Source organism: Mus caroli, chromosome 7 (genome assembly GCF_900094665.2).
Source record: "Mus caroli chromosome 7, CAROLI_EIJ_v1.1, whole genome shotgun sequence".
Taxonomy (NCBI): domain Eukaryota; kingdom Metazoa; phylum Chordata; class Mammalia; order Rodentia; family Muridae; genus Mus; species Mus caroli.
The window spans coordinates 28,200,349-28,225,379 of NC_034576.1; the positions used below are offsets into that span (position 1 = coordinate 28,200,349).

General features: G+C 51.5%; 2 protein-coding genes across 3 annotated transcripts in view; one reads left to right on the forward strand and one right to left on the reverse strand.

The window, feature by feature from the left end:
• The first annotated feature begins 47 nt into the window (after nucleotides 1–47).
• Map4k1 (mitogen-activated protein kinase kinase kinase kinase 1) lies at nucleotides 48–21,125 on the forward strand. Of its 2 annotated transcripts, XM_021167233.2 has the most exons (32): nucleotides 48–962; nucleotides 1,124–1,181; nucleotides 1,300–1,390; nucleotides 1,969–2,033; nucleotides 4,332–4,387; nucleotides 4,476–4,523; nucleotides 4,672–4,714; nucleotides 4,800–4,872; nucleotides 5,750–5,881; nucleotides 6,257–6,319; nucleotides 6,418–6,499; nucleotides 7,026–7,139; nucleotides 7,364–7,442; nucleotides 8,836–8,894; nucleotides 8,984–9,027; nucleotides 9,117–9,161; nucleotides 11,027–11,069; nucleotides 11,611–11,773; nucleotides 11,848–11,930; nucleotides 13,178–13,201; nucleotides 13,748–13,832; nucleotides 16,133–16,209; nucleotides 16,294–16,354; nucleotides 17,669–17,777; nucleotides 17,861–17,919; nucleotides 18,088–18,191; nucleotides 18,805–18,979; nucleotides 19,499–19,561; nucleotides 19,641–19,730; nucleotides 19,812–19,882; nucleotides 20,261–20,316; nucleotides 20,950–21,125. In XM_021167233.2, the coding sequence occupies exons 1-32, from the start codon at nucleotides 864–866 to the stop codon at nucleotides 21,017–21,019; spliced, it is 2,484 nt and encodes an 827-aa protein (XP_021022892.1). In that variant the 5' UTR covers nucleotides 48–863; the 3' UTR covers nucleotides 21,020–21,125. The 2 variants fall into 2 exon arrangements, with proteins under 2 accessions (XP_021022892.1, XP_029334948.1); XM_029479088.1 differs by lacking the exon at nucleotides 13,178–13,201 and having other exon boundaries at nucleotides 20,950–21,115.
• A 62-nt stretch (nucleotides 21,126–21,187) lies between these two features.
• The window catches only part of Ryr1 (ryanodine receptor 1), a 127,037-nt gene continuing 123,193 nt past the window's right edge, over nucleotides 21,188–25,031 (reverse strand). Inside the window, exons 101-105 of the mRNA XM_021168604.1 lie at nucleotides 23,157–23,313; nucleotides 22,482–22,546; nucleotides 22,124–22,224; nucleotides 21,580–21,631; nucleotides 21,188–21,399 (exon numbers count right to left, since the gene is read on the reverse strand). Of these exons, the coding sequence (XP_021024263.1) occupies nucleotides 21,304–21,399; nucleotides 21,580–21,631; nucleotides 22,124–22,224; nucleotides 22,482–22,546; nucleotides 23,157–23,313 (471 nt within the window). The 3' untranslated portion in view covers nucleotides 21,188–21,303. The remainder of the gene's footprint in view (nucleotides 21,400–21,579; nucleotides 21,632–22,123; nucleotides 22,225–22,481; nucleotides 22,547–23,156; nucleotides 23,314–25,031) is intronic.

A 25,031-nucleotide genomic window follows, 5' to 3' on the forward strand; every position in this document is an offset into this window, starting at 1 on the left:
ACAATAATTTTCTCTACGCATGCGTAGCCCTAAACGCGTTTAGCCCCGTGAAGGGTTGCAGTTTCCTTTTCTTCGTGTTTAGTCGGGTGGGAGATGCTCTCTGAAGCCCTTCTTGTTTCCGAGTTGGGTGCCTGAGACAGCATCTTGTGTGTATCTTCACTTCCTCGCTGGTCCCCACTCGGTTCGGTGCTGCTACAGTGCTCTGTTAGGAGGCCGGGAAGGCAAAGGACACCGGCACTTGCCTGGATTACTGTGGCACCCTGGAGTCTCCATCGGCTGCGTAGGGGCTACTAACAAGTGTTCCACGTCTGCCACAGATTCCCTACACGTTTGAAGCGATGCACAGACACGTGCCATGCGGGCAGGTGCCCTGAGCTCAGGTGTCACTTAAGTCACATGCATGTGTCACGAGTAAACCGGTCTTCTGTGAAACCTAGCCAGCTTTGTGCAGACCTGCAACCTCTGGCTTGACTCCAGATCTTCAAGAACCCAGCAGAGGTTCAACCGTAACTTATGACTCCTCCCAAAATAGAGTGTTGGGAAGAGGGTGCTAGGTCAGCCACAGGTTGCATTCAAGAACTTTTGCATCTTATTTACATAGTGTCCTTCATGGGGTAAAGGGGAGTCCCATGGGTCCCAAGGCGATCAAACTCTCAGAACCCAGGGGACGGGGGTGGAGCCCTCTGTGCAGCCCTCTGCACAGCCCTGCAGCTGGGGCAGGAAGCGAGAGTGGGGAGGGGGAAGGCCACAGCCCACAGAGTCAAGGCGGGCCCAGGACTTGTGGAGACAGAGGGTAATACCAAAGCTTGAACCCTGAGGCCCTGTTGGCCCCCTGGGCACTGGCCCAGCCCCGGCCTCCAGGGATGGCCCTTGTGGACCCCGACATTTTTAATAAGGACCCTCGAGAACACTATGATCTACTGCAACGACTGGGTGGTGGAACTTATGGAGAAGTATTCAAGGTGAGAAAGCCCTTCTGTCTCCTCCACCATCAACCCTGGGATAGTTGGGGAGAGGCTGGCAAACAGGAGTGTAAGAGAATGCCAGGCCTTGGCCTTGGTTCAGAGATGCTGTGGATGGCAAGCTATGGAGCCTGTCTGATGACCAACTTCCCCTTTACAAGGCTCGCGACAAGGTGTCTAAGGACCTGGTGGCTTTGAAGATGGTGAAGATGGAGCCTGGTGAGAGCAACCCCAGAAACTTCTTCCCCATCCCCGCCCTTTCCTTCCTGGGATACGGGGGACACTTCTGCAAGCCCCTGCTTGTAGCCCACCTTCGCTCTCCGGCCCCTCCCCACAGATGATGACGTCGCCACCCTTCAGAAGGAGATTCTCATGCTGAAAACTTGCCGGCACGCCAACATCGTGGCTTACCATGGCAGTTACCTCTGGTGATGTCTTAGCCCATCCCCCAACCCCAGCCCCTTAACTCTGACCAGGCACCGGTAACCAGGTCCCCACTCCTAAACTACCATTTGTGACCCAGATACCCTAATTTACCTCCAACCTGAGGACTTTCACTTTTAATTGGGGCATCCCAGTCTGATTCCCAATCTGAAATTCTGCCTTTCTTACTGAGGGCTAATCTAGAACCTTCTCCTTGTTGTAATCAAATCTCTCACTAGTCTGCTCCCTGCATCACCCATTTTTATTCTGCTTCTTTAATATGAACGCTCAAATTTCTTGGCTCCCAAGATAATATCTCAGCTGCCTCAATAATGGTATCTGTTCCTTAAACCCGGGATTCTTTGTCATGTCTGCTTTGCCATGGGTTCTCTGCCCTGTCCCCTAAATTACCTTCGGGTGGCAGTGGGGTGCTCTTGGGTTAGAACCCAAAGACCTAAAAATTGCTCTGGAATACACATTTCCTGGCTATCCTCAGCCTCCGCTGTCATGGGAACAGGACACTGTGTGGTTGGCGGGGAGGTCTCACTACCATTGTAATCCCTGCTCTCTTGACGCCCTATAGGCTGCAGAAGCTGTGGATCTGCATGGAATTCTGTGGAGCCGGTTCTCTCCAGGACATCTACCAAGGTTAGAAGGACAAGGGGACAGAGGCCCCCTTCCACCACCAGTCTACCTCTCCTGTCTCTCTCTGTGCTTGTATCCTGGGAGCCCTCCAGCACCTGTGGGTCTTGCCTGTCTTTTCCTGGGCAATAATCCCCTTCACTTCCATGTCTCTATCTTTGTCTGGATGTCTATATTTTCTTGCCAAAATTTATTCCTGGGTTGGGGCAGCTTTGCATTTTCTTTTTTTCTTCTTTTTTGAGATGGGCTTCTCACTATGTAGTCCGGGCTTGTCTTCAACAGAGTTCTGCGTACTTCTACCACCCCTGGTGTTGATATTCAAGGCACTTGCTACCTTGCCTGGCCTATTTCTGCCTTCTCCAACTCAGGTTAGTTGTTCAGATTTTCAGGTGGACAGTCAGTAAATTTCTGGGTCTAGCCTGCAGTCCACCTTTCAGGGAAATTTGAGGGTAAGAGTCGCATAGGCCTCTCATCCCTTCTGAGTCTCTCTCTCTCTCTCTCTCTCTCTCTCTCACACACACACACACACACACACACACACACACATTTTTTTTTTTTTTTTTTTTTTTTGTTTTTCGAGACAGGGTTTCTCTGTATAGCCCTGGCTGTCCTGGAACTCACTTTGTAGACCAGGCTGGCTTCGAACTCAGAAATCTGCCTGCCTCTGCCTTCCAAGTGCTAGGATTAAAGGCGTGCGCCACCGCGCCCAGCTCTGACAATGTATTCTTAACACATCCCTTCAATTTCTCATAGACGCTCCCCAGCCCTCTTTTTACTTATTATTTTGCGGCAGGCTGGCCTTGAACTTGCAGTCTCTCTGCCTTAGCCTTTTCAGTAGCTAGGACGGCCCATCTTCTGCCACCAGGCCCTACACCTCAGCCTTTTCTACAGTTGCGGTGTTCACCTGTCTTACTCTCTCTAACTCCCCCTACCCACGATTTCAAATTGTCTGAAAAGGTCTCCCTTTAGCTCAGTGGTAGAATGCCTGCCTGGTAGGATGGATCCAGGTTCCAGCTTCCATCAGGGCAACACAGAACGTCCCCTAGAACGGGAAACTGAGGCCGATAGGCAGGAAGTGACTCACCCAGCCATTGTGTAAGCCCTGGTCTCTGCCCGACACCCTCTGTCCCATCTTTCTCTTGTCCCTTCGCTAACTCCGCTTGTCTTCTAAAATACGTCTATCTCCCTGCATTGGGTCTCTGCTCATCTCTTTCTCTGCTCTGACACTGGGTTTGTCTGTCTGTCTGTCTGTCTCTGTATCTTCCCCATTGCTCATCTTGCCTGCCCTCACATCACCCCATGCAGAGACTCCCTCGTCTCCCATAGTCCTCCAGGGAGAAGCTGCCCTTGCTCCTTTTCTCCTGCAGAGCGGGACCCATCACACCCCCGCTTTGGGTTCGGCTTCTTATGGTAGCCTTGCTGACCAGCATGTGTCAAATGTCATAGCCCTTCCCACACATATTTCCTGTTGTTGTTTCTGGCTCTGTTTCTTCTTACTAACTACTAGCTTATTAACACCTTACGTTATATGTTTTTCGTTATTTCTTGTTTTTGAAATAACAGGCAAGAGGTCCAGCACTGAGATATTCCTCTAGCCTTTCCATCTTATATATTATTTCTCGTGAAATAATATATTCCCATGCTTTCTCCATGAAAGCAGGATTTATCTTTGTGTGTGTGTGTGTGTGTGTGTGTGTGTTTGCAGGTGCACGTGCTAGTACTGAAACCTCTCCAGGACTTTCACATGCTAGTCAAGGACTCTATTGTTGAGCCACGCCCCCAGCCCCTCACTGGAGGATTTCAGGGAAATGCTTTCCTCCTGAACCATGCCCCCAGCCTTTTGGGGTGACTATCTTGTTTGTAGCTGTGTCTCCAGGACCTGGCACAGAGTAGGACTATTGTAATGATTTGCTGAGTTAACTGTCGTCCTCTGCCTAATAGCTAGTTATTTATCTGTCTATCTATCTATCTCTTCTCCCATGTGCAAATGCTCTTGGTTGTTTTGGAAACAGGTCTTTCTATGTAGCCCTGACTGGCCTGTATGTTGGTATATAGCTGAGGCTAGCCTCAAACTCAAGGCAACCCTCCTGCCTTATCCTTCCAAGTAATTGGATTACAGGGAAGAGCAACCACCTTTCAGGCAGTTACTACCCTCTCTCTCCCCTTTCCGGTTGTCCCATCTAAAGTCCCTCCTCTTCAGACATCCTATCCGATGTCATGGGAGGAGGGAGGCTGGGAACCCCAGAGAGCCAGGATTCCTGACTCTTCTCCCGATGCCTGGCCTGGCTGGGGTGACTTTTGCAGTGACTGGCTCTCTGTCCGAGCTCCAGATCAGCTATGTGTGCCGGGAAGTGCTTCAGGTGAGAAGGGACCAAGGGACTCCCAAAGCAAGCAGGGCTTTTGCAAGGCGAAAGATGCTCACCGGGGTCATTGCTCACCTCTCTCCAGGGACTGGCCTACCTGCATTCAGAGAAGAAGATACATCGAGACATCAAGGTAGACTTGGGACAAGGGTGCCACCAAGAGAGGGTCCTAGGGGGCCCTCCAACTCATTTTGAGCTTTAGGGAGGAGTCACGGTTGGGAACAGCAAAGCACTGGGAAGCAGGGTCCCCATCAGCCTCTAATCCTTCCTCTGCTCTCTAGGGAGCCAACATCCTCATCAATGACTGTGGGGAGGTTAAGCTGGGTGAGTCTGGCTCACAGGGTGCCCGGGGAGCAGATGGAGGTTGAGGAGGGAGTGGGGCCAATATGGTTTCTGTCTCTGCCTCCAGCTGACTTTGGGATCTCAGCCCAGATTGGGGCGACACTGGCCCGGCGCCTTTCTTTCATTGGGACACCGTACTGGTGAGGGGTGCTGGGGGCGACTGGGATGGGAACAAGGGCATTCCCCGTCTTGGTCCCCAGGAAGTCCTTGGCTTTGCCTTCTCCTACTAAAGACCGTTTCCTCCTCTATGACCCCTGTTGATTTTTCCACTTATCTAGGTCTCTTTCTGGTCCTTTCTCTTAGTGTTAAGGATTTCAGTGGTGGTGGTTGTAGGGTGTGTGTGTGTGTGTGTGTGTTAGTGTTTTGTTGTCATTGTTAACAACACAGGTTCTCCCAAAGCTCAGGCTGGCCTTGAACTCCTGATTCTTCTGTCTCCAGTTCCTAGAGTTTTAGGATTTCAGGCATGCACCACCACTGCACCCAGCTTGGGTTGGTTTGTATCTTTTGATCCCTATCTCTCCACAACTCTCTTTATCTATTTCTGTGTTTTCTGAGCCTGTGGCTCTGAGACTTTTGCTTTGTCTTAGGGACTGACGCTAGGTTCTAATACCATTACTGTGTCTCCTTTCTTCCCTCTCTCTCATTTTTCAGTCAGTGCCTCACTCCATAGCCCAGGCTGGCCTCAAACTCCTGCTTTAGCCTCCAGAGTGCTCAACTCCTGAGCACACCCACACTCCCCCTTTTTTTTTCTTTCTGAGACAGGGTTTCTCTGTGTAGCCCTGGCTGTCCTGGAACTCACTCTGTAGACCAGGCTGGCCTCGAACTCAGAAATCCGCCTGCCTCTGCCTCCCGAGTGCTGGGATTAAAGGCGTGCACCACCACTGCCCGGCCACACTCTCCCTTTCTAACTCCTTCTGCAACTTTGTCTAGGTATCCTTCTCCCCTGCTGTCTGCGCCCCCGTTTTCCCTCACCTGTCCCTGGGCCACTTCTTGCTCTCTGAGGGTCTCTGCCCACAGGATGGCTCCAGAGGTGGCAGCGGTGGCCCTGAAGGGTGGATACAATGAGCTGTGCGACATCTGGTCTCTTGGCATCACAGCCATCGAGCTGGCTGAGCTTCAGCCCCCTCTCTTTGATGTGCACCCTCTCAGGTAAAGGCCTTGACCTCTCAAGCGCTGGCATTACCCATGTAATTACCCATTACCATGTAATTACCCATGCATTACCATCGCAGAGGTTGCCCTCCCAGCCAAGCATGGCTGGCTTGTCCCAGCACTTAAGTAGCTGAGGCAAGAGGTAGGGAATTCGAGGCTGGCCTGAGCTACATAACAAAATCAAACTAGAGTCACAGGCATGCTGACTTTTTTATAGGGAATCTGGGGATTTGAACTCAGATCCTCAGGCTTGTATAGCAAGTGCTCTTACCTACTGAGCCATTTCCCTTGTCCTCTTTCCATGGGGAACTCCTGAAACTATGAGGTCTGTCCCCATGGATTTGAATCCCATGTTCTTCCCTACTGATCTAGGGTTCTCTTCCTCATGACCAAGAGCGGGTACCAGCCTCCTCGGCTGAAGGAAAAGGGCAGATGGTAAGGGAGATGACTTGAGGGTGAGAAGAGGGAGGGTGTGTGGGGTGAGGGGAAGAACTCCAATCCCTTCATCCCAGACCTGGCTTCTTCCTCCCAAGGTCATCTTCCTTCCACAACTTTATCAAAGTCACCCTCACTAAGAACTCCAAGAAACGCCCCAGTGCCACCAAGATGCTCAGTGTAAGCCATACCCCTCCGGACCCTGCTCCTTCAGCCCAGGGTTACTGAGTCGTCCCCAGCTCACAAGAGCTGTATATAGAACCCTGGACCCCTTCAAAACCCCTTGTCCCTCAGAATTCCACAGGACCTTCCAAACTGTACAGGGAGATCCAGGCCTCGGGGCACAAGTCTATAGTCTCAGCACTAGTAAGGCAGAGATAGGAAGATCAGAAGTTCAAAGCCATCTTTAGTTACATAGAGAATTTGAGGCTAGCCTGAGCTACATGAGACCCTGTCACAAAAATAAAACTCAAACCAAATTAATACCCAATTATTTCTTGTATGTTGTTTCCTCGTGCTTGTTCTCTCCTCTCTCTCTCTCTCTCTCTCTCTCTCTCTCTCTCTCTGTATGTGTATTTCATTTGTTTGTCTTCTTATGGTCTCATATTAGCCCAGGCTAGCCTCATACTTGCTATATAGCCAAGAATGACTTTAGACTCTTGAGACTCCTGCCCGCCATCCCTCTGACCCTTGTCCCCTCTCGCAGCATCAGCTGGTGTCCCAGCCAGGGCTGAACAGAGGCCTGATCTTGGATCTTCTTGACAAAATGAAGAATCCTGGGAAGGGGCTTCCTGTTGAGATTGAAGATGAGGAGCCTGAGGTGAGGGCCTTAGTAGAGAAGGGCAAGGGAACCGATGGGCCTTTGCGCAGGGCTCTCCTCCTGTCAGGACCAGGAGAAGCCTCTGGAAGCACATGTTAGAAGGAAAATGGTGTGAGGACAGGAAGCCTGGCAGGGTTCTAAGAGCGAGGGTGTGAGGAGGGCTCACAGCGTGATGGAGGACTGCAGAAGGTTGTGAGCCCTGATGTGGCTACCCTTCTGCCCAGCCACCCCCTGCCATCCCTCGGCGGATCAGATCTACCTACCGGGCCAGCTCACTGGGGATCCCAGACACAGACTGCTGCCGTGAGTAGAGAAACCTACAGTTTGGGGCCACCTAGCACTCTCTCTGACCAGCAGGGGCTCAAATCCCAAGAAATGTGTAGCCATGAAACTCTCAAACTGACCGACTATAGGGTCTCCTCTCCTCAGTCCCCTCTCTTCAGTCCCTAGACACCACCTTCCAGCTCTGACCCAAAGGAAACCTCAAGAATGGGTCTAAAAGCATAGTGGTGCACACCATGAATCCCAGCTCTGGATGGCCATTGGGAGTTCAGGGTTGCCTGGTTTTACATAGTGACTTTCAGGCCAGGGTGACACAGTGAGATCTTGTCTCAAAACAGCCATTAAAAGAACGAAGAGCCAAACCAAACCAACCAACCAACCAAAAAAAGCCCCACAACAACCAAAACCAAACACAAAACCCATAAGAACGGGCTGGGGCTATAACTCAATCAGTAGAGTGCTTGCCTCGCATACACGAGGTCCGAGGCTGAAGTTCAGCTGTGATCCCAGCACTTGGGCAGTGGAGGCAAGAGAATCAGAACTTCACGATCACACACGTGTGGCCTGCCTTAAAAATAAATGGGAGGGTCAGTGAGGTGGCTCAGTAGGCAAAGGGGCTTGCTGCTAAGGCTAATGACCTGAACCCATATATGGAAGGATAGAACCAACCTCTGAAAGTTGTCCTCTGATGCACACGCTCCTCCGTCTCATGAAACAAAGAAATTCATTAAAAGAAAGAAAGTAAGAAAGAAAGAGCCAGTGGTCATGGCACAGACCTTCAACCCCAGCACTCTGGAGGCAGAGGCAGGTGGATCTCTGAGTTCGAGGCCAGCCTGGTCTATTCTATAGAGTGAATTCCAGGACAGCCAGGGCTACACAGAGAAACTGGTTTGAAAAACCAAAACAAAACCCCAAAACCAACCAAGCAACGGGAAAAAAAACCCACCACCACAACAATATCTGTCAGAACTCCTACTACCTACTTAGCGCCCAAAAAACAAATGCCTCACTGCTACTTTGAGTCCTTCTACCTCTCTGCTGCCACCCTTGGGCCCCCAGACAAGACAATGTAAACAAAAGCCCCTCTCACAAGGGAGCCACCCTCCAGCCCCGCCCCTCCTCATCCCCACCCACTTTTTTTTTTTTTTTTTTTTTTTTTTTTTTTTTTTGTTTTTTTTTTTTTTTTTTTTTTTTTTTTGAGACAGGGTTTCTCTGTATAGCCCTGGCTGTCCTGGAACTCACTTTGTAGATCAGGCTGTCCTGGAACTCAGAAACCTGAGTGCCTCTGCTTTCCAAGTGCTGGGATTAAAGGCGTTCTTTTTCATCCTATCTCCTTACCTGATCCTTTACTGGGTTGTCTCCGCCCACTTCCCGGGGCCCCACCCTCACTAGATTGTCTCCGCCCACCTCCCAGGGCGTCAAATGGAGTTCCAGAGGCCCAGATGCGTGGACTGCAGACCTCAGGCTGAAACTGTGAGCAGACTCTTGTACTCTGCCCAGATGCATTCCCCGTCCCCCTCATTCCTGCCCTGTGCTGAGCTTACTCTTTCCTCATCCCACAGGTTCGCTTATATCCCCCTGCACACTTCAGGAGCACCAGTCCCAGGTCCAGGACCCCTCCCCATCTTCCCGGTTGGAGGGGAGGGGGAGGGGTTATGTGGGAGCCACCTGAAGCTCATGCCTGTCATTCTCCAGGAGTCAGCTGTCAGATTCTGATGATGACTATGATGATGTGGACATGTAAGACCCCCATGAACCCCTCACTGCCGCACCTCAGCACCTGAGAACCCCTGCCTTGGGTCTTCCCAACCTCTAACCCAGATCCCCACCTTTCCTATCTTCTTATCACCCCAATGCTTGAGCTCTCATGACCCTCAGTGCAGCTCCCTCCTTCCCTCCTCCATCTGTGTTCCCCAAGCCCATTGGACCGTCTACCTTCACCTCTGACCCCTGGGCTTCCCCATCCCAATTCCAACGCGCCCTTTCCTTCCCCAAACCTCCTCTTCCTCCTTCAGACTGACCTTAAGGTTTCCCACTCATGGCACAAGCATTTTACCCCCGAGCCACACCCACAGCCCCTCCACAGTGGAGTCTAGGCAAGTGCTCTATCACTGACCTACATCTTCTGCTCTTTTTTACTTAAAAAAAAAAAAGTGTTTAGATTTATTGTTTGGTGTTTTGCCTGGGCCACATTTGTTCCTGCTGCATGCGATGGCCAGTAGAGGGCGGTAGATCCCTGGAGCTGGAGTTAAGGTTGTTGTGAGCTGCTGCGTGGGTGCTGGGAACCCAGGTCCTCTGCAAGAATAGCAAGTTTTCTTAACCACTGAGCCATCTCTCTATAAAAATAATTGTTTTCTTGAAGCCGAGAGTGGTAGGATACACCGTTAGTCCCAGCACTTGGGGCAGAGGCAGGCAAATCTCTGAGTTCGAGGCTAGCCTGGTCTACAAAGTGAGTTCCAGGATAGCCAGGGCTATACAGAGAAACCCTGTCTGAAAAAACAGAGAGGAAAAAAAATTAAAAACTTGAAATAGAATCTTACAATGTAGCCCCAGCTCTATATTTAGACCAGGCTGGCCCTACTCACAGAGATCTACATACCTCTGCCTCTCCCAGACTGGGATTAAAGGCATGGCTAGCTGCTTCTACTTTTTAATTTGATACATGGTAACACCAAATTGTGCAGGCTGGAACTGAATTCATTCTGTAGCCCAGACAGTCCTCCTGCCTCAACTGGTATTACTTGCCCAACCAGGCCTGGCTCCTTCTACTTTTTTTTTTTTTTTTTAATATTTTATGTTAAGTACATTGTAGCTGTCTTCAGACACCCTAGAAGAGGGCATCAGATCTCATTACGGGTGGTTGTGAGCTACCATGTGGTTGCTGGGATTTGAACTCAGAACCTTTGGAAAAGCAGTCAGTGCTCTTAACCACTGAGCCATCTCTCCAGCCTCTCTACTTTTTATCTAATCCCCAGTTTGGGTCTTTTAGCTGCCCTCAGGCCCAGGCCTGACCACACTTGACCATCCCAGCTCTGGCGTCTCGCCTCCTTCCTAGGCTCAGACTCCTCGAGCTACCTCCTTCACTAAGCTTCAACCCTCGTCTTCTCCCCCAAACCTTGTCATTTTCTCACCCAGCTTCCGTCTGTAGCCTGCATTGCTCTTGAACTCTCTCAATCCTCCTGCCTCTGCTTTCTAAATAAGTGAGATTACAGGCTTGTGACTGGAGGCCTAATCTCAGACTAAAATTTTGACCCATGGACATTTCCTACCAGTCAGGGTCTGAGTCCCAGTTCTCAAGCTGCACCCCAGCAGTCATCCCAAGTCCCCACATTCTTCTTGCCCTGGCTCGGGGACAGTCTCCAAGCCTGCCCCTGTTTGTTTCCTACCTTCTGTGTGTGTGTACGAGGGATGGAACATGAGGAGTGAAGCAGGACCCTCCCCCCCATGACTTCTTGTGGACACCATGTAAAAGTTCAGAGATGCTGTTTATAGCCATGGCTCTAAGTCACCCCTCCCCCACTGCCCCTCAGTCCCATGCCACAAGCCTGACACATCCCATCCCGTCCCTCGAACCCACATCTGCTCACCCTGTCTTTGTGTTTCAGCCCTGCCCCTTCAGAGAACATACCTCCTCCACTGCCCCCCAAGGTGAGGCCCTGGGAATCCTGAGGCCAAGTCCTTTGATGCTGGGAGGTTTAACTGTTTAGAGTTTGAAGCTGGGGGTGTTTGAATATTACAAAAAGCTTAAGAATTTGGGGTTTGGGTTGGATGTATAAAAACTCCATTGGAACTGGGTGTGGTGTTGCATTCAGGCAGTGGAGGCAGGAAGATCAAGAGTTCCAGGTCATCCTTAGCTGTGTAGCAGGTTCAAGGCCAGCCTGGGCTACACAGTGACCTAGCCTGACACTGTCTCAAAACAAAAATTTGTTTGTTTAAAGCAAGGCTGGGTGTTGGGGTGTAGCGTGGAAGCTGGTGCCCAGCATTAACCCTTTGTTTTCTGGAGTATTCTGATAGTCCTTCCCATGGGGACATGGGTCTTGGAAATGGTGGAACCAAAGCAGGGTGTCCTGGGGAGGGTCACAGATATGAGTAATTCTTGGTTCTGGAGGAGGCAGGGATTGGGGTATGAGGCACACTGTCTTCTGGAACCTCTTGTGTATCTATTTCTCCCACACTCCTGTCTCTGCAGCCCAAGTTTCGGTCGCCATCAGATGATGGTTCTGGAGGGATGAGGGACGATGGGCAACTGAGCCCAGGGGTGCTGGTCCGGTGTGCGAGTGGGCCCCCTCCACGCACCCCGCGACCTGGGCCTCCCCCAGCGACCCGTAGCCCTCACCTCACAGCTCGCTCAGGTACCAGGACGGCCTGGGGAGGAAGATAGGCAGGGGGAAGTCTCCTGGCCTGACGTGGCTTCAACTCCCACCAGATCCCTCATTGTGGAACCCAGCTGCTCCGGAGCCAGGCCAGCCCCCACTCGTACCCCCAAGGAAGGAAAAGATGAGGGGAAAGGTAAGAGCTAGCTAGCCACCGGTCTCAGGGTGGGCGGGCTGGGGCCGCCCAGTGGAAGATGGGGTGGCATCTGATAGGTGACATTTATGGAGTCCTTTGTGTCAGACTTGATCTTGTGGGTTGTGTGTAGGTGGGTGGGTGGTGTATGCACAGGCGTGTGTGTAGATGCATATGTGGAGGCCGGAGGAGAGCAGCAGGTGACCTGCTTTACCAAGTTCCGTCTTATTTCTTGGGGACAGAGCATCAGCTCTGACTTGTTGCCAAGCTGGTGGCCAGCAAGCCTCAGGGACCCTGCAGTCTCTGTGCTTATGGAGGACCATAGTCATGCCCGCTTGTTAACATGGGCGCTGGGAGTCTGAACTCAGCTCCTCACAGCCAGTGCTTTCCTGCTGAGCCCCGACCTTGTGTCTTCATAAAGTGCAAGCCTTCATACATGAAAATAGATACCACCTTCTGTGTGGTGGCCACACACTCGGGGACAGGGGTGGGGTGGGGGGCGCTGAGGCGGGACAGTGGGGAGCTGCAGGGCTGGGAGGTAGCTGAGCTCTTCTGGTTAGTTTTCCCATCACTCTGATAGAAGGCCAACCAAAACCAGCCTGGGGAGGAAAGGGCTTGCTGGGCTTCCATTTCCAGTTCACAGTCCACCATGCAGAGGAGCCAGGGCAGGAACTGAAGCAGGGGGGAAGGAGGGACGCTGTTTTCTGCCTTGCTCCTCAGAGCTCGCTCAGCTTGCTTTTCTATACAGCCCAAGTCCCCTGCCCAAGAGTGGTACCACCCAAAATGGTCTGGGCCCTCACCCTCTCCCATTAATTGGTAATAATAATAATAATAATAATAATAATAATAATAATAGTAATAATGTCCCAAATCTGGTTGAAACATTTTCTCAATTATGGTGTCTACTTTCTAAATGAACTCTAGCTTGTGTCAAGTTGACAAAAACTGGCCATCAGCAGCAGAAGACTTCCCTAGAATTCTTCTGTGAAAGGTTAGGGCAGTAACCAGCCTAGTCCAGTTCAACAGTGAGGGGCTGGGGGTGTGGCTCAGTGGTAGAGCCCCTGCCTAGAATCCCCCAGTAAGGGCTGGGGGCGTGGCTCAGTGAAAGAGAGCTTAGCTGCTAAGTACAAAGCCTTGCTTTCTGTATCCATTACCTCTAAAGGGGGGGGGGGGGGGGGGTTCTAGGCCAAGTGGGGTACATAGACTCTGGAGGAGGGGGATCCTAGAGGCGGCTGTTTTCTGATCCACAGATGGAGAATGAGAAGCGGCGAGAGGTAAGTAGCTTACTCAGGACTGAATATAAGACATTCCCCTTTATCCATGGAGGGTCCATTTCAGGATCCCCAATGGGTGCCTCAGACTGGCTAGTACCCAATCAATCTTATATATTTATGGAGGGGGGTCATTGGTAGGCAAAATAAGAGATTTACTGAAGGATCAGTGTGTGGTGGTTTACACCTGTAATACCCAGCACTTTGGAAGTGGAAGCAAGAGGGTCAGGAGTTGAGAGCCAGCCTAGGCTACATATAGAATCTAAGGTCAGCCTGGGCTAAAATGAAACATTGTCTAAAAAACAAAACAAAACAAAACAAAAAAACTAAAACAAATAATTTTGTTTTTCAAATCTCTCATGTAATATGTTTTGGACCATACCTAACCATAGTAAATGAGACTGTGAAAGGCAGAGCTACAGATTTGGGGGGGGGGTAGTAGAGTGGGGGTAGGGGGGGTTATACGCCTCCGAGGCACGGGCAGATTCTGAACTCTGCACCTTCCTGTCCTCTGCCCACTGCTGCTGCCCACGGGCCATGGCCATCCAGAAATATCCCCTTCTTGTGAAATTATTCAACGGCTGTCCCCTCCAGATTCACAGCACAGCTGCCTGGACACATCCCTCTACAAAAGGTGGGCATTTAGGAGACCCAGGAGAGCCTGGGTGAGGAGCCAGGCGGGAAGGGCAGGACTCTAATGGGAGCACAGAGACACAGGCAGGATATTGTTTTAGTTTTATGGGTGAATGGTTCTACCTGCACGTACACCTGTCTATCACACGCGCACAGTGTTGACAGAGGCCAGAAGAGGGCACTGTATCTTCTGGGGCTGGAGTTAACTGGTTGCTGATTCTCATATGGATGCTGAGAACTGAACCCAAGTTCTCTGCAAGAGCAGTCAGTGCTCTTAGCCACTGAGCCGCCTCTCCAGCCCCAGGAAGCTCTTTTTTGCTATTTAAGATTTACATTTTTAATTTTTAGGTAATGTCTTCTAAAATACAACATTGTTATTAATTATTTGAGAATGTCATACGATATATTTTGATTATATCCTCACCTTCCACTCATCCCAGGTTCAGGCCCACCCAGCCTGAGTTTGTACCGTTCAAACTCATGACTGTGGGGCCATCCACTAGAACATGGTTAGCTCTTAAAGAAACTGACTTTTCCTCCCTGGAAGCTGTCAACAAGTGTGTGCTGTGTTTAGGTTTGTGCACACAAACCCAGGCACTTACAGAGTAGAAAAGAGCATGTGAGGTCCCTGGAGCTGCAGTTACAGGCCGTTGTGAGACTCCAGGCATGGGTGCTGGGAACCAGTGCGCCCAGAGCAGCAGGTGCTCGGCTCTGGAGAGAGCGTCTGACTGGAGTGACGTTGTTGGCCAAACCTGGAGCGGAAGTTGTGGTTACTTTTGGGATTTGGGGATCCAAGAGGGGAAGGGAAAGGATGAACTGGAAAGCAGATACCAGGAGAGTCGGAGTTCAGAGGCCAGTGGTGTCTGAGTAAGATCATCTACAGTTAGGGATCGTAATGGAGCCCTAAGGGAAGATGAAGGTCACCTGCATTCAGATGGTAGATAGACTGGCATCAGTTTTGGGGGGATGGGTTTCACTGCAGCAGAAAAGGACAGACTCAGGAGATTAGAGATGGAGGTTAAGATTGAGGGGTCAGGGCCGGGCGTGGTGATGCATGCCTTTAATACCAGCACTCGGGAGTCAGAGGCAGGTGGATTTCTGAGTTCAAGACCAGCCTGATCTACAGAGTGAGTTCCAGGACAGCCAGGGCTACACAGAGAAACCCTATCTCAAAAAACCAAAAAAAAAAAAAAAAAAAGATTGAGGGGTCAGTATTAAATAACAAGAGTCGTGGAATAGAGGCATGTTCCTTTAATGCCAGCATAAATAGAGGTTCCTTTAATGCCAGCATTCCTGAGGCTGAGGCAAAAGGATCATCACTTGTTTGAAGCCAGCCAGAGCTGTATAGCAAGAGCCTTCTCCTCTTCCTCCTTCCCTTCTTCTTCCTCCTCCTCTTTTTTCTTTTCTCTTTTTGGTTTTTCAAGAAAAGGTTTCTCCCTGAAGCCCTGGCTGTCTTGGAACTCTGTAGGCCAGGCTGGCCTCAAACTCACAGAGATCTACCTGCCTCTGCCTCCTGAGTGCTGGGCTTAAAGGCATGCGCTGCCACCACCACCTGGCTAACAAGAGCCTTCTTAAGCAAACAAACAGCATAGTGGTCCATACTGGTAACCCCTGCTCTGAGGAGGTAGAGGCAGGAAGATCAGAAATTCAGATTCAACTTTGGTTTCATAGCAAGTTCAAGGGCCAGTGGGATACTTGTGACCAGATCTCATAAAACAAGAGACAGCCGGGGGAGAAGACTCAGTGGTTAAGAGCACCAGCTGTTTTGTTCAGAGGACTCAGGTTCAGTTCCCAGCACCCACATGGGGGCTCACAGGCTTCTCTAACTCCAGTTCCAGGGGATCCCAACCCTCTTCTGGCCTCTGAAGGCATTGCATGTTCATGGTGTACAGGTATACATGTAGACAAACACGCATGCTGAGAGACACCAGAGCTAATCAGCCCCACTGGATAGAAAAGCATACATTGAGAATCCAGAGTCAAAAATCAGTGATGGAGATCAGCACTAGGGAGGAAGGGGCGGGGCTTAGAGAGGTGCTGCAGGAAGTAGAGTTGGAGGACCCTGGACAGAGAACTGCTAGGCATTGGCAAGTTACAGAAGGGAGGGGTGGGAGGAGGGGTCATGGAGACTGGCTTAAGGGACTGAGCACACGGGGGGTTAGAAACTGGGGATGTCAGCCTGCAAGGGGAATTGGTATGAAAGGGTGGGTTTGGGGTAGAGGGCCAGTTTTGGACAAAGGTCTGGGAGGTCCATCTCTCATGATGAGAGAGCCCAGCAACCTCCTTGTCTGGCCCACTCAGATCAGAACCTGCTCCTGGGGGCAGAGGAAGGCATTTTCATACTGAACCGGAATGATCAGGAGGCGACGCTGGAAATGGTGAGGGATGGGATCAGTGCTGGGAGTGGGGTGGGGTGGCACAAGGTCAGATGGGAATCACAGGAGTCACCCCATCCTCTACAGATCTTCCCTGGCCGCACAACCTGGCTCTATTGCATCAACAACCTCCTCATGTCTCTCTCAGGTTAGCCTGGGGCAGGGGCAGGGTCAGGGGCCAGGAGTGAAGGGAGGGTGGGTATGTGTGTGTGGATGAGCACAAACTGAGCCCTCACCTCCACTGGGCCTGAGGTTCATAGCTCACCACTGGTTGAACTTAAGGCCAGGAGCTTCTCTTCCTGAGCCTTAGTTTTCCTATCTATAAAATGGAGCTCTGATATCTTCACTTCTTTTTTTTTTTTTTAAGATTTATTTATTGTTATATCTAAGTACACTGTAACTGTCTTTAGATGCACCAGAAGCAGGTATCAGATCTCATTATGGGTGGTTGTGAGCCACCATGTGGTTGCTGGGATTTGAACTCAGGACCTTTGGAAGAGTAGTCGGTGCTCTTAACCACTGAGCCATCTCTTCAGCCCATATCTTCACTTAAGTTGGTTGTGAGTTAATTTTTTTACAATCAATTCATCTTTAAATAACTTTGACATCTCGGGGTGTAGTTGGCACACCCCTTTAATCCCAGAGCAGAAGAGATAGGTACAGGTAGGTGGGTCAGAACTTATTCTCACTTAAGATAGACTGAAGAAGCCACAGGGTTTGCTCTTCTTTGGTAAGTACTAGGGCCCGTGTTGTGGGGCACATGTGCCACCAGTGAGCTATAACTCCAGAACACCCCACCCCCTATCCTTTTCCCCCCAAGCCAGGGTTTCTGTGTAGCCCTGGCTGTCCTGGAACTCATGTAGACCAGGCTAGCCTCGACCTCACAGAGAACTGCCCATCATCACCCCCCCTCCTTTTTTTTTTTTTTTTTTTTAATTTTATTTACTGAAGTTGTGAGTTTTGAGACTGTGTATCCCTGGCTAGCCTCAAACTTAGAGTGACTCACTTGCTTCAGCCTCGCAAGTTCTGAGAGTAGGAGCAGGTGCCACCAATCCTGGCTTAGGTAGGTTTTTCTGTTAAACTTTGAAATATGTGCCAGGTGTAGAGTCAGGAGGATGGGAGTTCAAGACCAGCCTCAGCTCCATGGGGAGTTAGAGCTCAGCCTGGACCTGAGACACACGCACCAAAAAAATAAACTTCAGGTGCAACCTCATGGGCTGGGTAAACCTCCCTCCTGTTGCACGTGCAGCAGCGTTATGAGGGCAGACGACCTCTTCTGCTCTGTTTTCCTAAGCAGATCACGATGCCTGGACCACACTGGGCCTTTCAAGTCTCAAGACTGGGAACTGTGTGACTGGAAAGTGGGGTTTGCATGTTGGGACATTTCAGCGGGCTGGGAGAAATAGAGATGGCAAGGGTCCTCTAACTGCTTGACACTCCCCCTCTCATACACACACTGCAGGGAAGACACCCTACCTGTATTCTCATAGCATCCTGGGCCTGCTTGAAAGGAAAGATGGCAGAACAGGAAGCCCCATCGCTCACATTAGCCCTCACCGGTTACTGGCAAGGTAGGAGCCCCAAAGGGCGCCACTGGCTTCCCTGCCCCCACTGCGGCCCGCGCAGCCCCTCACTCCTCTTCTTCCTCCTCCAGAAAGAACATGGTCTCCAGTAAGATCCAGGACACCAAAGGCTGCCGGGCTTGCTGTGTGGGTGAGAGCCAGCCTCCCTCTGGGTGTAGAGTGATGGGGCGGGCTGGTGCCTGGCCAGTGTCTACTCAATAAGGTTGAGGCATGGTGTCCAGGACCCTTGGAGAGATACTGGGGGATCCTAGAGGGAGACAGGGACCCTGACCTGACTCATTCTTGTCCACTTCCACAGCCGAGGGTGCTAGCTCTGGGGGGCCATTCTTATGTGGGGCATTGGAGACGTCTGTGGTTTTGCTCCAGTGGTACCAGCCAATGAACAAATTCTTGCTTGTCCGGGTAAGTTTGTAGAGCGAGGGTGCTCCATCCACCATTTGCGCTTATATAAAGAACGGGATGGACCCCCCCCCCCCCCGGCCAGTCCATGCTGTTGCTCCCTCCCCATCCTGAGGCATTTTGAAAATTTCCCAAGAGTCTGAAGAGATGGCTCAGTGATTAAGAGAGTACTGGCTGCTCTTCCAAAGGACCCACGTTCAGTTCCCAGCACCCACATGGCAGCTCACAACGGTCTGAAACTCCAGCTGCAGGGGACTCAACAGCCTCATACATGCAGGCAAAACACCAAGCGCATAAAATGAAAATAAGTAAATCGTGAAAAAGAAAACCACTTCCTGATATTTAAGCCCCGCCCCTCACATCTGAACAACTTAATTATTCCTCAGTCTCTAAGGGTCTGTCCCTTTGAGTCTAAAATGGTTTTGTTGGCCTGGGGTGTGTGTAGGGGGTGTTCCTGCTTTTCTGTCGCCAGGTTGACACGCCTCCAGACAAAGCCACATTTACTCTAGAAGCCCGAAAATCTCCGAGGGACTCCCTACCTACCCTACTCCTGTCCCCCACCCCACCCCCGGTCTCAGAGCCTCCCTGAATCGCTCTTCCCCGTGCGGGCCTGCAGCAGGTGCTGTTCCCGCTGCCCACGCCTCTGCCGGTGTTCGCGCTGCTGACAACGCCGGGCTCCGAGCTGCCGGCTGTGTGCATCGGCGTGAGCCCCGGGCAGGCGGCAAAGTCGGTGCTCTTCCACACCGTGCGCTTCGGTGCGCTGTCCTGCTGGCTGGACGACTCCAGCACGGGTGAGTGGGCCGTGGCGCTAAGAGGCAAGGATGCTAGGAAGGGAGAAGCTGCCGGGGAAGGAGGGGCTGCAGGGGATGGAGAGGCTGCAGGAGAGGGAGGGGCTGCAGGGAAAAGGCAGTCCTGGAAAGGGTGTGCTTCAGGAAAGAGGATATTAGGGAAAAGTTGCAGACTAAGGCGGGGCTGCAGGGCGGGGTTCAGTCTGCAGGGAAGGGGCAGGGCCGAGGGAAGAGGGCGGAGCTTCAGAAAAGGGGCATGGTTTGTGGAAAGGATGTGGCTTGTGAGAAGGGGCCGAGATGGATGAGGATGGGACTACAGGTTAGGGCACCAGGGAAGGGGAAGGGCAGAGTGGCTGGGCAGGGCTATGGCCGAACCCGATACTGAGAAAGAGATGGAACAGGGTGTGTGATCTTACTTGACTGGTCATAACAGGGTGGAGCGCACATGGCAGGCAGGGACCTGAGGGGTGCTAGCTGAACAGAGCCAGGAAGTTAGTTCTTAAGCCCCTGCCTCTCGCGCAGAGCACAAGGGACCAGTGCAGGTGATCCAAGTAAAGGAAGACATGGTGATGGTGTTGATGGATGGTAAGAGCCTTCCTCCCTTCCCTTTCTGGTCCTCAGCCCAGAACGTTGTGCTCAAAGCTTTCCTTCCACTTCCCTTCAGGCTCTCTAAAGCTAGTGACCCCAGAGGGGGCACCAGCTCCTGGGCTTCGCACCCCTGAGATCCCCATGACAGAAGCGGTCGAGGCTGTGGGTATGTGTTAGTTGGGAGGGTCCAGGGTCTAGAGTGGGAGCTCTGTGACCTCAAGGTCACAGGGAACTGCTTCCTCTCTAGCTATGGTTGAAGATCGACTCCAGGCCTTCTGGAAGCACGGAGTTCAGGTGTGGGCTCCAGACTTGAAACAGGTAGGCTCCTTCAGTTCACACCACTCCCTTGCCCTCATCCTCAACCTTCACATCCTTTAAATGGGCTTGGAGAAGCCCTGGGTCAGGACAGGGAAGCTTCAGGGCACACATCGTCGCCGTAGTACAAGCAGGCTCATCTCACAGAGCACTGTTCCGGCTCCCTGGTTCTTGACTTACCCTTCACAGTTGCCTATCAGATAGGGCGCGGCAACTTTGCAGGTTAGTAGTCTAGGACACAGAGCAGTTAAGTCCCATGCTTGTCAAAGTCACACAGCTTCATGAGTGGGTCTGGGGTTAGACTTACCCTGAGGAAGCCATGTCTGTAGGAGAGGGAAGGTCCTACTTCTCAGCACACACACAGACACACTTTCTCTACAGCCGCTGCAGGAGCTGAGAGACCCCACCCTCACCTTCCGTCTGCTCTGCTCCCCCAGGTATGGTGGTGGAGGGACGGATGGGGAATAGGAGAGGCTGCTGGTGTGGAGAGGAGGTTTCCATGGCCTAGAAAACCCCTCCATGTTCTTTTGCTAGGTTCCCTCCTGAGGCTCCAGCTCCACCGTGAGCCTTGGCTGCCCTCAGTAGAAGCCCCTGCACCCGTGCTTCCCTGTATTCCTTTAGTCTACCCTTGAGGTTGGGAGTGAGAACTCCCCACGGCTCCTTTTACTGTTGTTGCCATGAGATAGCATATGTAGCCCTGGCTGATCTCCGATTCTCGCTTCTCTTCTATCACATTGGGGGTTGGGGACACATGGCACAGAGGGCACCTGGAGATCAGAGGACATTTTTAGGAGACCTTTTCCTGCTGAGCCACCTTGCCAGACCCCCCCCCCCTTTTTTTTTCTGAAACAGGATTTTATAGCTCAGGCTAACCTCAGACTCCCTAGGTAGCTGAAGATGACCTTGAACTCCAGCTTTGCTTGCTTCAGCCTCCCAGTTACTGGGATTGTACGCATATCCCATCATGCCCGGTGTAGTCATTGTCAGGCCCGCATTGGAATGATGCAGTCCCTATTAACTACTCTGAGAATGAACGAATGAATGAATGACTTGACCTCTGTCTTCTTCAGGCCTGTAGTAGTGGAGACAAGGCCCACGGATGACCCTACCGCTCCCAGCAACCTCTACATCCAGGAATGAGCCATTGAGAGGGCATGGATGCCTGCAGACTCCTAACAGACGCACTAGTGGTCATGACATGACCTTATCTCCCAATAAACTTGACTTTAGCCTTGTCGTCTTGAAATTCTCGGGGGAGAGATTTTTGGGTGCCTACCCTGCCAGATTTAAATGACCAACACAATAATGGTGGGGGTGTAGCACAGGATTTATTGGTCTAGTTCAGGATCACCTGTCCCCAGCTGCCTGGGGAGGAGCTCGCAGTGGAGAAGGCACTTGAGGTGGGGGAGGGCCAGCTGCAGACCTCAGCTAAGCTGGTCCTCATACTGCTTGCGGAAACAGTCTCCAGCAGGAAAGAAATCCCAGCACCTTTCCTGGTACATCTTCCAGACATACGACTCCTAGGGTTGACGGGATGAGAGTCTCGTGGTCACATCTTCACACGCTTGATAATGGATTCTCTGCTGCCTGCTGATTCTCTTAAGACTAGTTTACTGCATACACTAGGGTGTAACTAGACAACAGCCGGCTGGAGTGGCTTGAGCCATGTCCCCTACGCGTTCCTCATTAGCACCTCTTACCTGACCAGTGTGCTCTGTCTCATCCTTATTTATCAAATACATCAGGAAAAACCTGAGGGACAGAGGACCACAGGAGGAAGGTAAGAACCACACTTGCACGAGATTTAGATTTATTTCCTGCTGCTGAAGATGAAACCCAGAGCCCAGTGCACGCTAGGCAGAAATTCTACCACTAAGCCACGCCCCCAGCCCCTCCCTGGGGGATTCTAGGCAGGGGCTCTACCACTGAGCCACGCCCCACCCCAGCCCCTCCCTGGGGGATTCTAGGCAGGGGCTCTACCACTGAGCCACGCCCCACCCCAGCCCCTCACTGGGGGATTCTAGGCAGGGGCTCTACCACTGAGCCACGCCCCCAGCCCCTCACTGGGGGATTTCACTTTTTCCACAGAGCCACAGTGAGGCTTCATTTCTGATTGTCTAAAACCTATCCACATGGACACCCACGTCCCTTTCTGCAGCTGGCCCAGGCTCAGTGGTCCTGCCCTGGCTATCAACCGGCTCACTCCCACCCTCTGATCACCCATCACTTCCCACACTCACTCACATGTAATTGGCTAGGTTGTGCTCTTCTAGAGTGTGGGTCTCAAACCCATGTGGGGTTGTGTCGAAGTAGTCACTGCCTATTCCACAGATGAAGCACTTGGTCTGAGGACAACGGAAGATGTCAGAGTCAAGGAAGGCTCAGTGACATCTAGTACCTTTGGGCCTTGCCTTGCTCCCATGCGTTTCCTAACCTCACCGCACTTCCCAAGCGGAATAGAAGCAGGCGTTTATTGAGTACTTCAAAGGAACGCGTGGCTTAATCTCCCTGGCAAGCTCTGAGGTTAGTTCCAGTAATATCCCCCATTATTTGTCCCTATGTATCCCATAATTCCTTAGATTCACTCTTGGGCACAACACACCTCCATGTCTTCCTTCACTTGCTCTTGTTGGTCTCGGAGCTCCCCAAAAGCATCGATAATCAGACCTGAGGTGGCAGGACATAGGTCAAGACCCAGGTTCACCGAGTACCTCTGGGCCGTGTTTCTTACTCTTACCACACTTCCCAAGAGGAGGAGAAGCAGCTGTTTACTGAGTTCTTAGTAAGGACAGACACACACTTCAACGCAGTGCACGGCTTCATCTTCCTGGCAGTCTCTGAGCTTAGTACCCATAACACCCCTAGTTATGGAACAGAGACCAGGTTGGCCTCAAGCTTACGGTAGGTCTCTGGTCACTGTACCTGGGATTTTGTTGTTGTTGATTGGTTGTTTTTTGTTTTTCGAGACAGGGTTTCTCTGTGTAGCCCCAGCTGACCTGGAACTCACTCTGTAGACCAGGATGGCCTCAAAATCAGAGAACCACTTGCCTCTGCCTCCTGAGTGCTGAAATTAAAGGCGTGTGCCACCACTGCCCAGCTATGGTACCTTGTTTCAACTCCTCCATTTTTCAGATGGAGAAACCAAAGCTCAGAGAGACCACCTGCCTCAGGTCTCACAGTAAGGAGGGGCTAAGCCAGGGAGCTAACTAGCGAGATACCCAGCCTCTAGGTACTATGCACCCCTCCTACCCCCCCCACCCCCCCAGCTAGCACTGACCCTGAATGATGGCCAGCAGGATGACGATAACGAAGAAGAAAAAGGTGATGTCGAAGACGACCCGGTAAAGTTCATATTCATCACCGGCCGGGTCCTCGATCTCGTCCCCGATCCCTCCACCGGCCCGGACGCCCACATACATGTGGAACAGGTAGCACTGGGGAGAAGGAGCAGGTCGCTCAGTTAACAGCCACAGCACCTACCGGAAGCCTGGACTAGGTGGGCCTGGAGACAGAGCAGTGGCAGAGAACCCTGGGCCCTGCCTCTCACAGCTGGGCAGTGTCATGGCTGTCACAGGAAGGCACGGGCTGGCGACTGTTCAGATCATCATCTAGACAGGATCTAGACTCAACTAGAAGACACACTTCTGGACACGTCCATGAGGAAGTTTCTAGGTCGGGTTATTGAGACAGGAAGCCCTAGCCTGAATGTGGCCCCAGTGTGGGTTTGGAGTCCCAGAATGAATTAAAAAAAAAAAAAAGCAAGTTTCTAAAATAATGACTATGAGAATTATTCATGAATAAATGCCTAGGCCATACACTTGGGCTTGTTCCCTGACTAGCTCATAACTTACTTAACACATTTATTCTATTCCGAGTACCACATGGCTGGCTACCTCTCCTTGGCTTCATGTGTCTGTCTCCTCAGAGTTCCAGGAGAATCTCTTCCTGTCCCTGATGCTATCCCAGAGTTCCTCTCTCCCTGCTGGAACTCCCACCTCCTACTTCCTGCCTCAGCTTGTAGGTCATTGGCTTTTGATTGACAGATGTTGTTTCCACACAACACACAAGAGATTCTCTCTACAAAGGCATTCTTCTCCCACGGCTTCCTGACTGGGGATTACAGCGACCAGCCACCTCGTGCTCTTGCCGCCATGGTGGACTGTATTCTCAAGGTAGGGTCAGAACAATCCCTCTCTTCCCAAGTTGCCTTTGCTAAGTCACACTGGGCAGAAATGTGACTAATGCAAGGGTCGGAGCTGGAGGCGAACCCCAGTTGTATCCAGATGGGGTGCTCGTCTGGTATACATGAGGCCCTGAACATGATCCCCAGCATCACCTAAAACAGGATGGTGGCACATGGCTGGCATCTCAGGGAGAGGCAGGAGGACCACAAGTTCAAGGGCAACCTTGACTATATTGAGAATTGGAAGGACCAGAAAGTTAGCGTGAGGTGATGGGGACAGAGGGGTCAGGGAGGAACACCGTCATCACTAGGAGCAGAAGAAAGTGCAGGAACCCTTACAAGCTCTGGGATGCATGCCTAGCCTCAGAGCTGAGACCAGAATGGCTTCATGCGGGAGGGGGAAGAGTCTCCAAGCTGGAACCCGAAGGAGGTGTTACCAGAATGGGTGATGGGAGAGAATGTTCCAGGTACTCAAAACCATGTGGTATGCCACCAATGGGGAAGAGAGGATTCATGGGGAGGGGCCTGGGTGTGTATCAAAGCCCTGGGCTCCAACCTTATCACACACGGACCAAAGTTTATTTTATTTTATTTTGAGAGGTAGGAGACTAGAGAGTTGGATCAGCTCCTCTACCAAAGGAACCAGGTTCAATTCCCAGACATACCGTGTGACCATGTGGTTGTAACTGTCTGTAACTCAGACATACATGTAAGCAAAAACCATATGTGGAGAGAGAGAGAGAGAGAGAGAGAGAGAGAGAGAGAGAGAGAGAGAGAGAGAGAGAGACTGCTTTTTGCTTTCATGGGGAACTGAAATAAGTTTGGTGGGGCTGAAGAAAGGAGCTACTATGAACAAAGACAAGGAGGGAGATGAAGCAGTGACCGATTATGTTGATGCCCGGGCCCAAGTATTGGTAGGCAGCATTTAATTTGGAAAGTAATATGTCAGGCGAAGGGGTGTGGCTGTTA

What these genes read in the sequence shown, in the direction of transcription:
- Map4k1 (XM_021167233.2), top strand. Translation starts at nt 864, where the DNA reads ATGGCCCTTGTGGACCCCGACATTTTTAATAAGGACCCTCGAGAACAC. An exon ending in TGTGCCGGGAAGTGCTTCAG is followed by an intron (nt 4,388 to 4,475) that starts GTGAGAAGGGAC and finishes ACCTCTCTCCAG; the next exon opens with GGACTGGCCTACCTGCATTC. An exon ending in TTTGATGTGCACCCTCTCAG is followed by an intron (nt 5,882 to 6,256) that starts GTAAAGGCCTTG and finishes CTACTGATCTAG; the next exon opens with GGTTCTCTTCCTCATGACCA.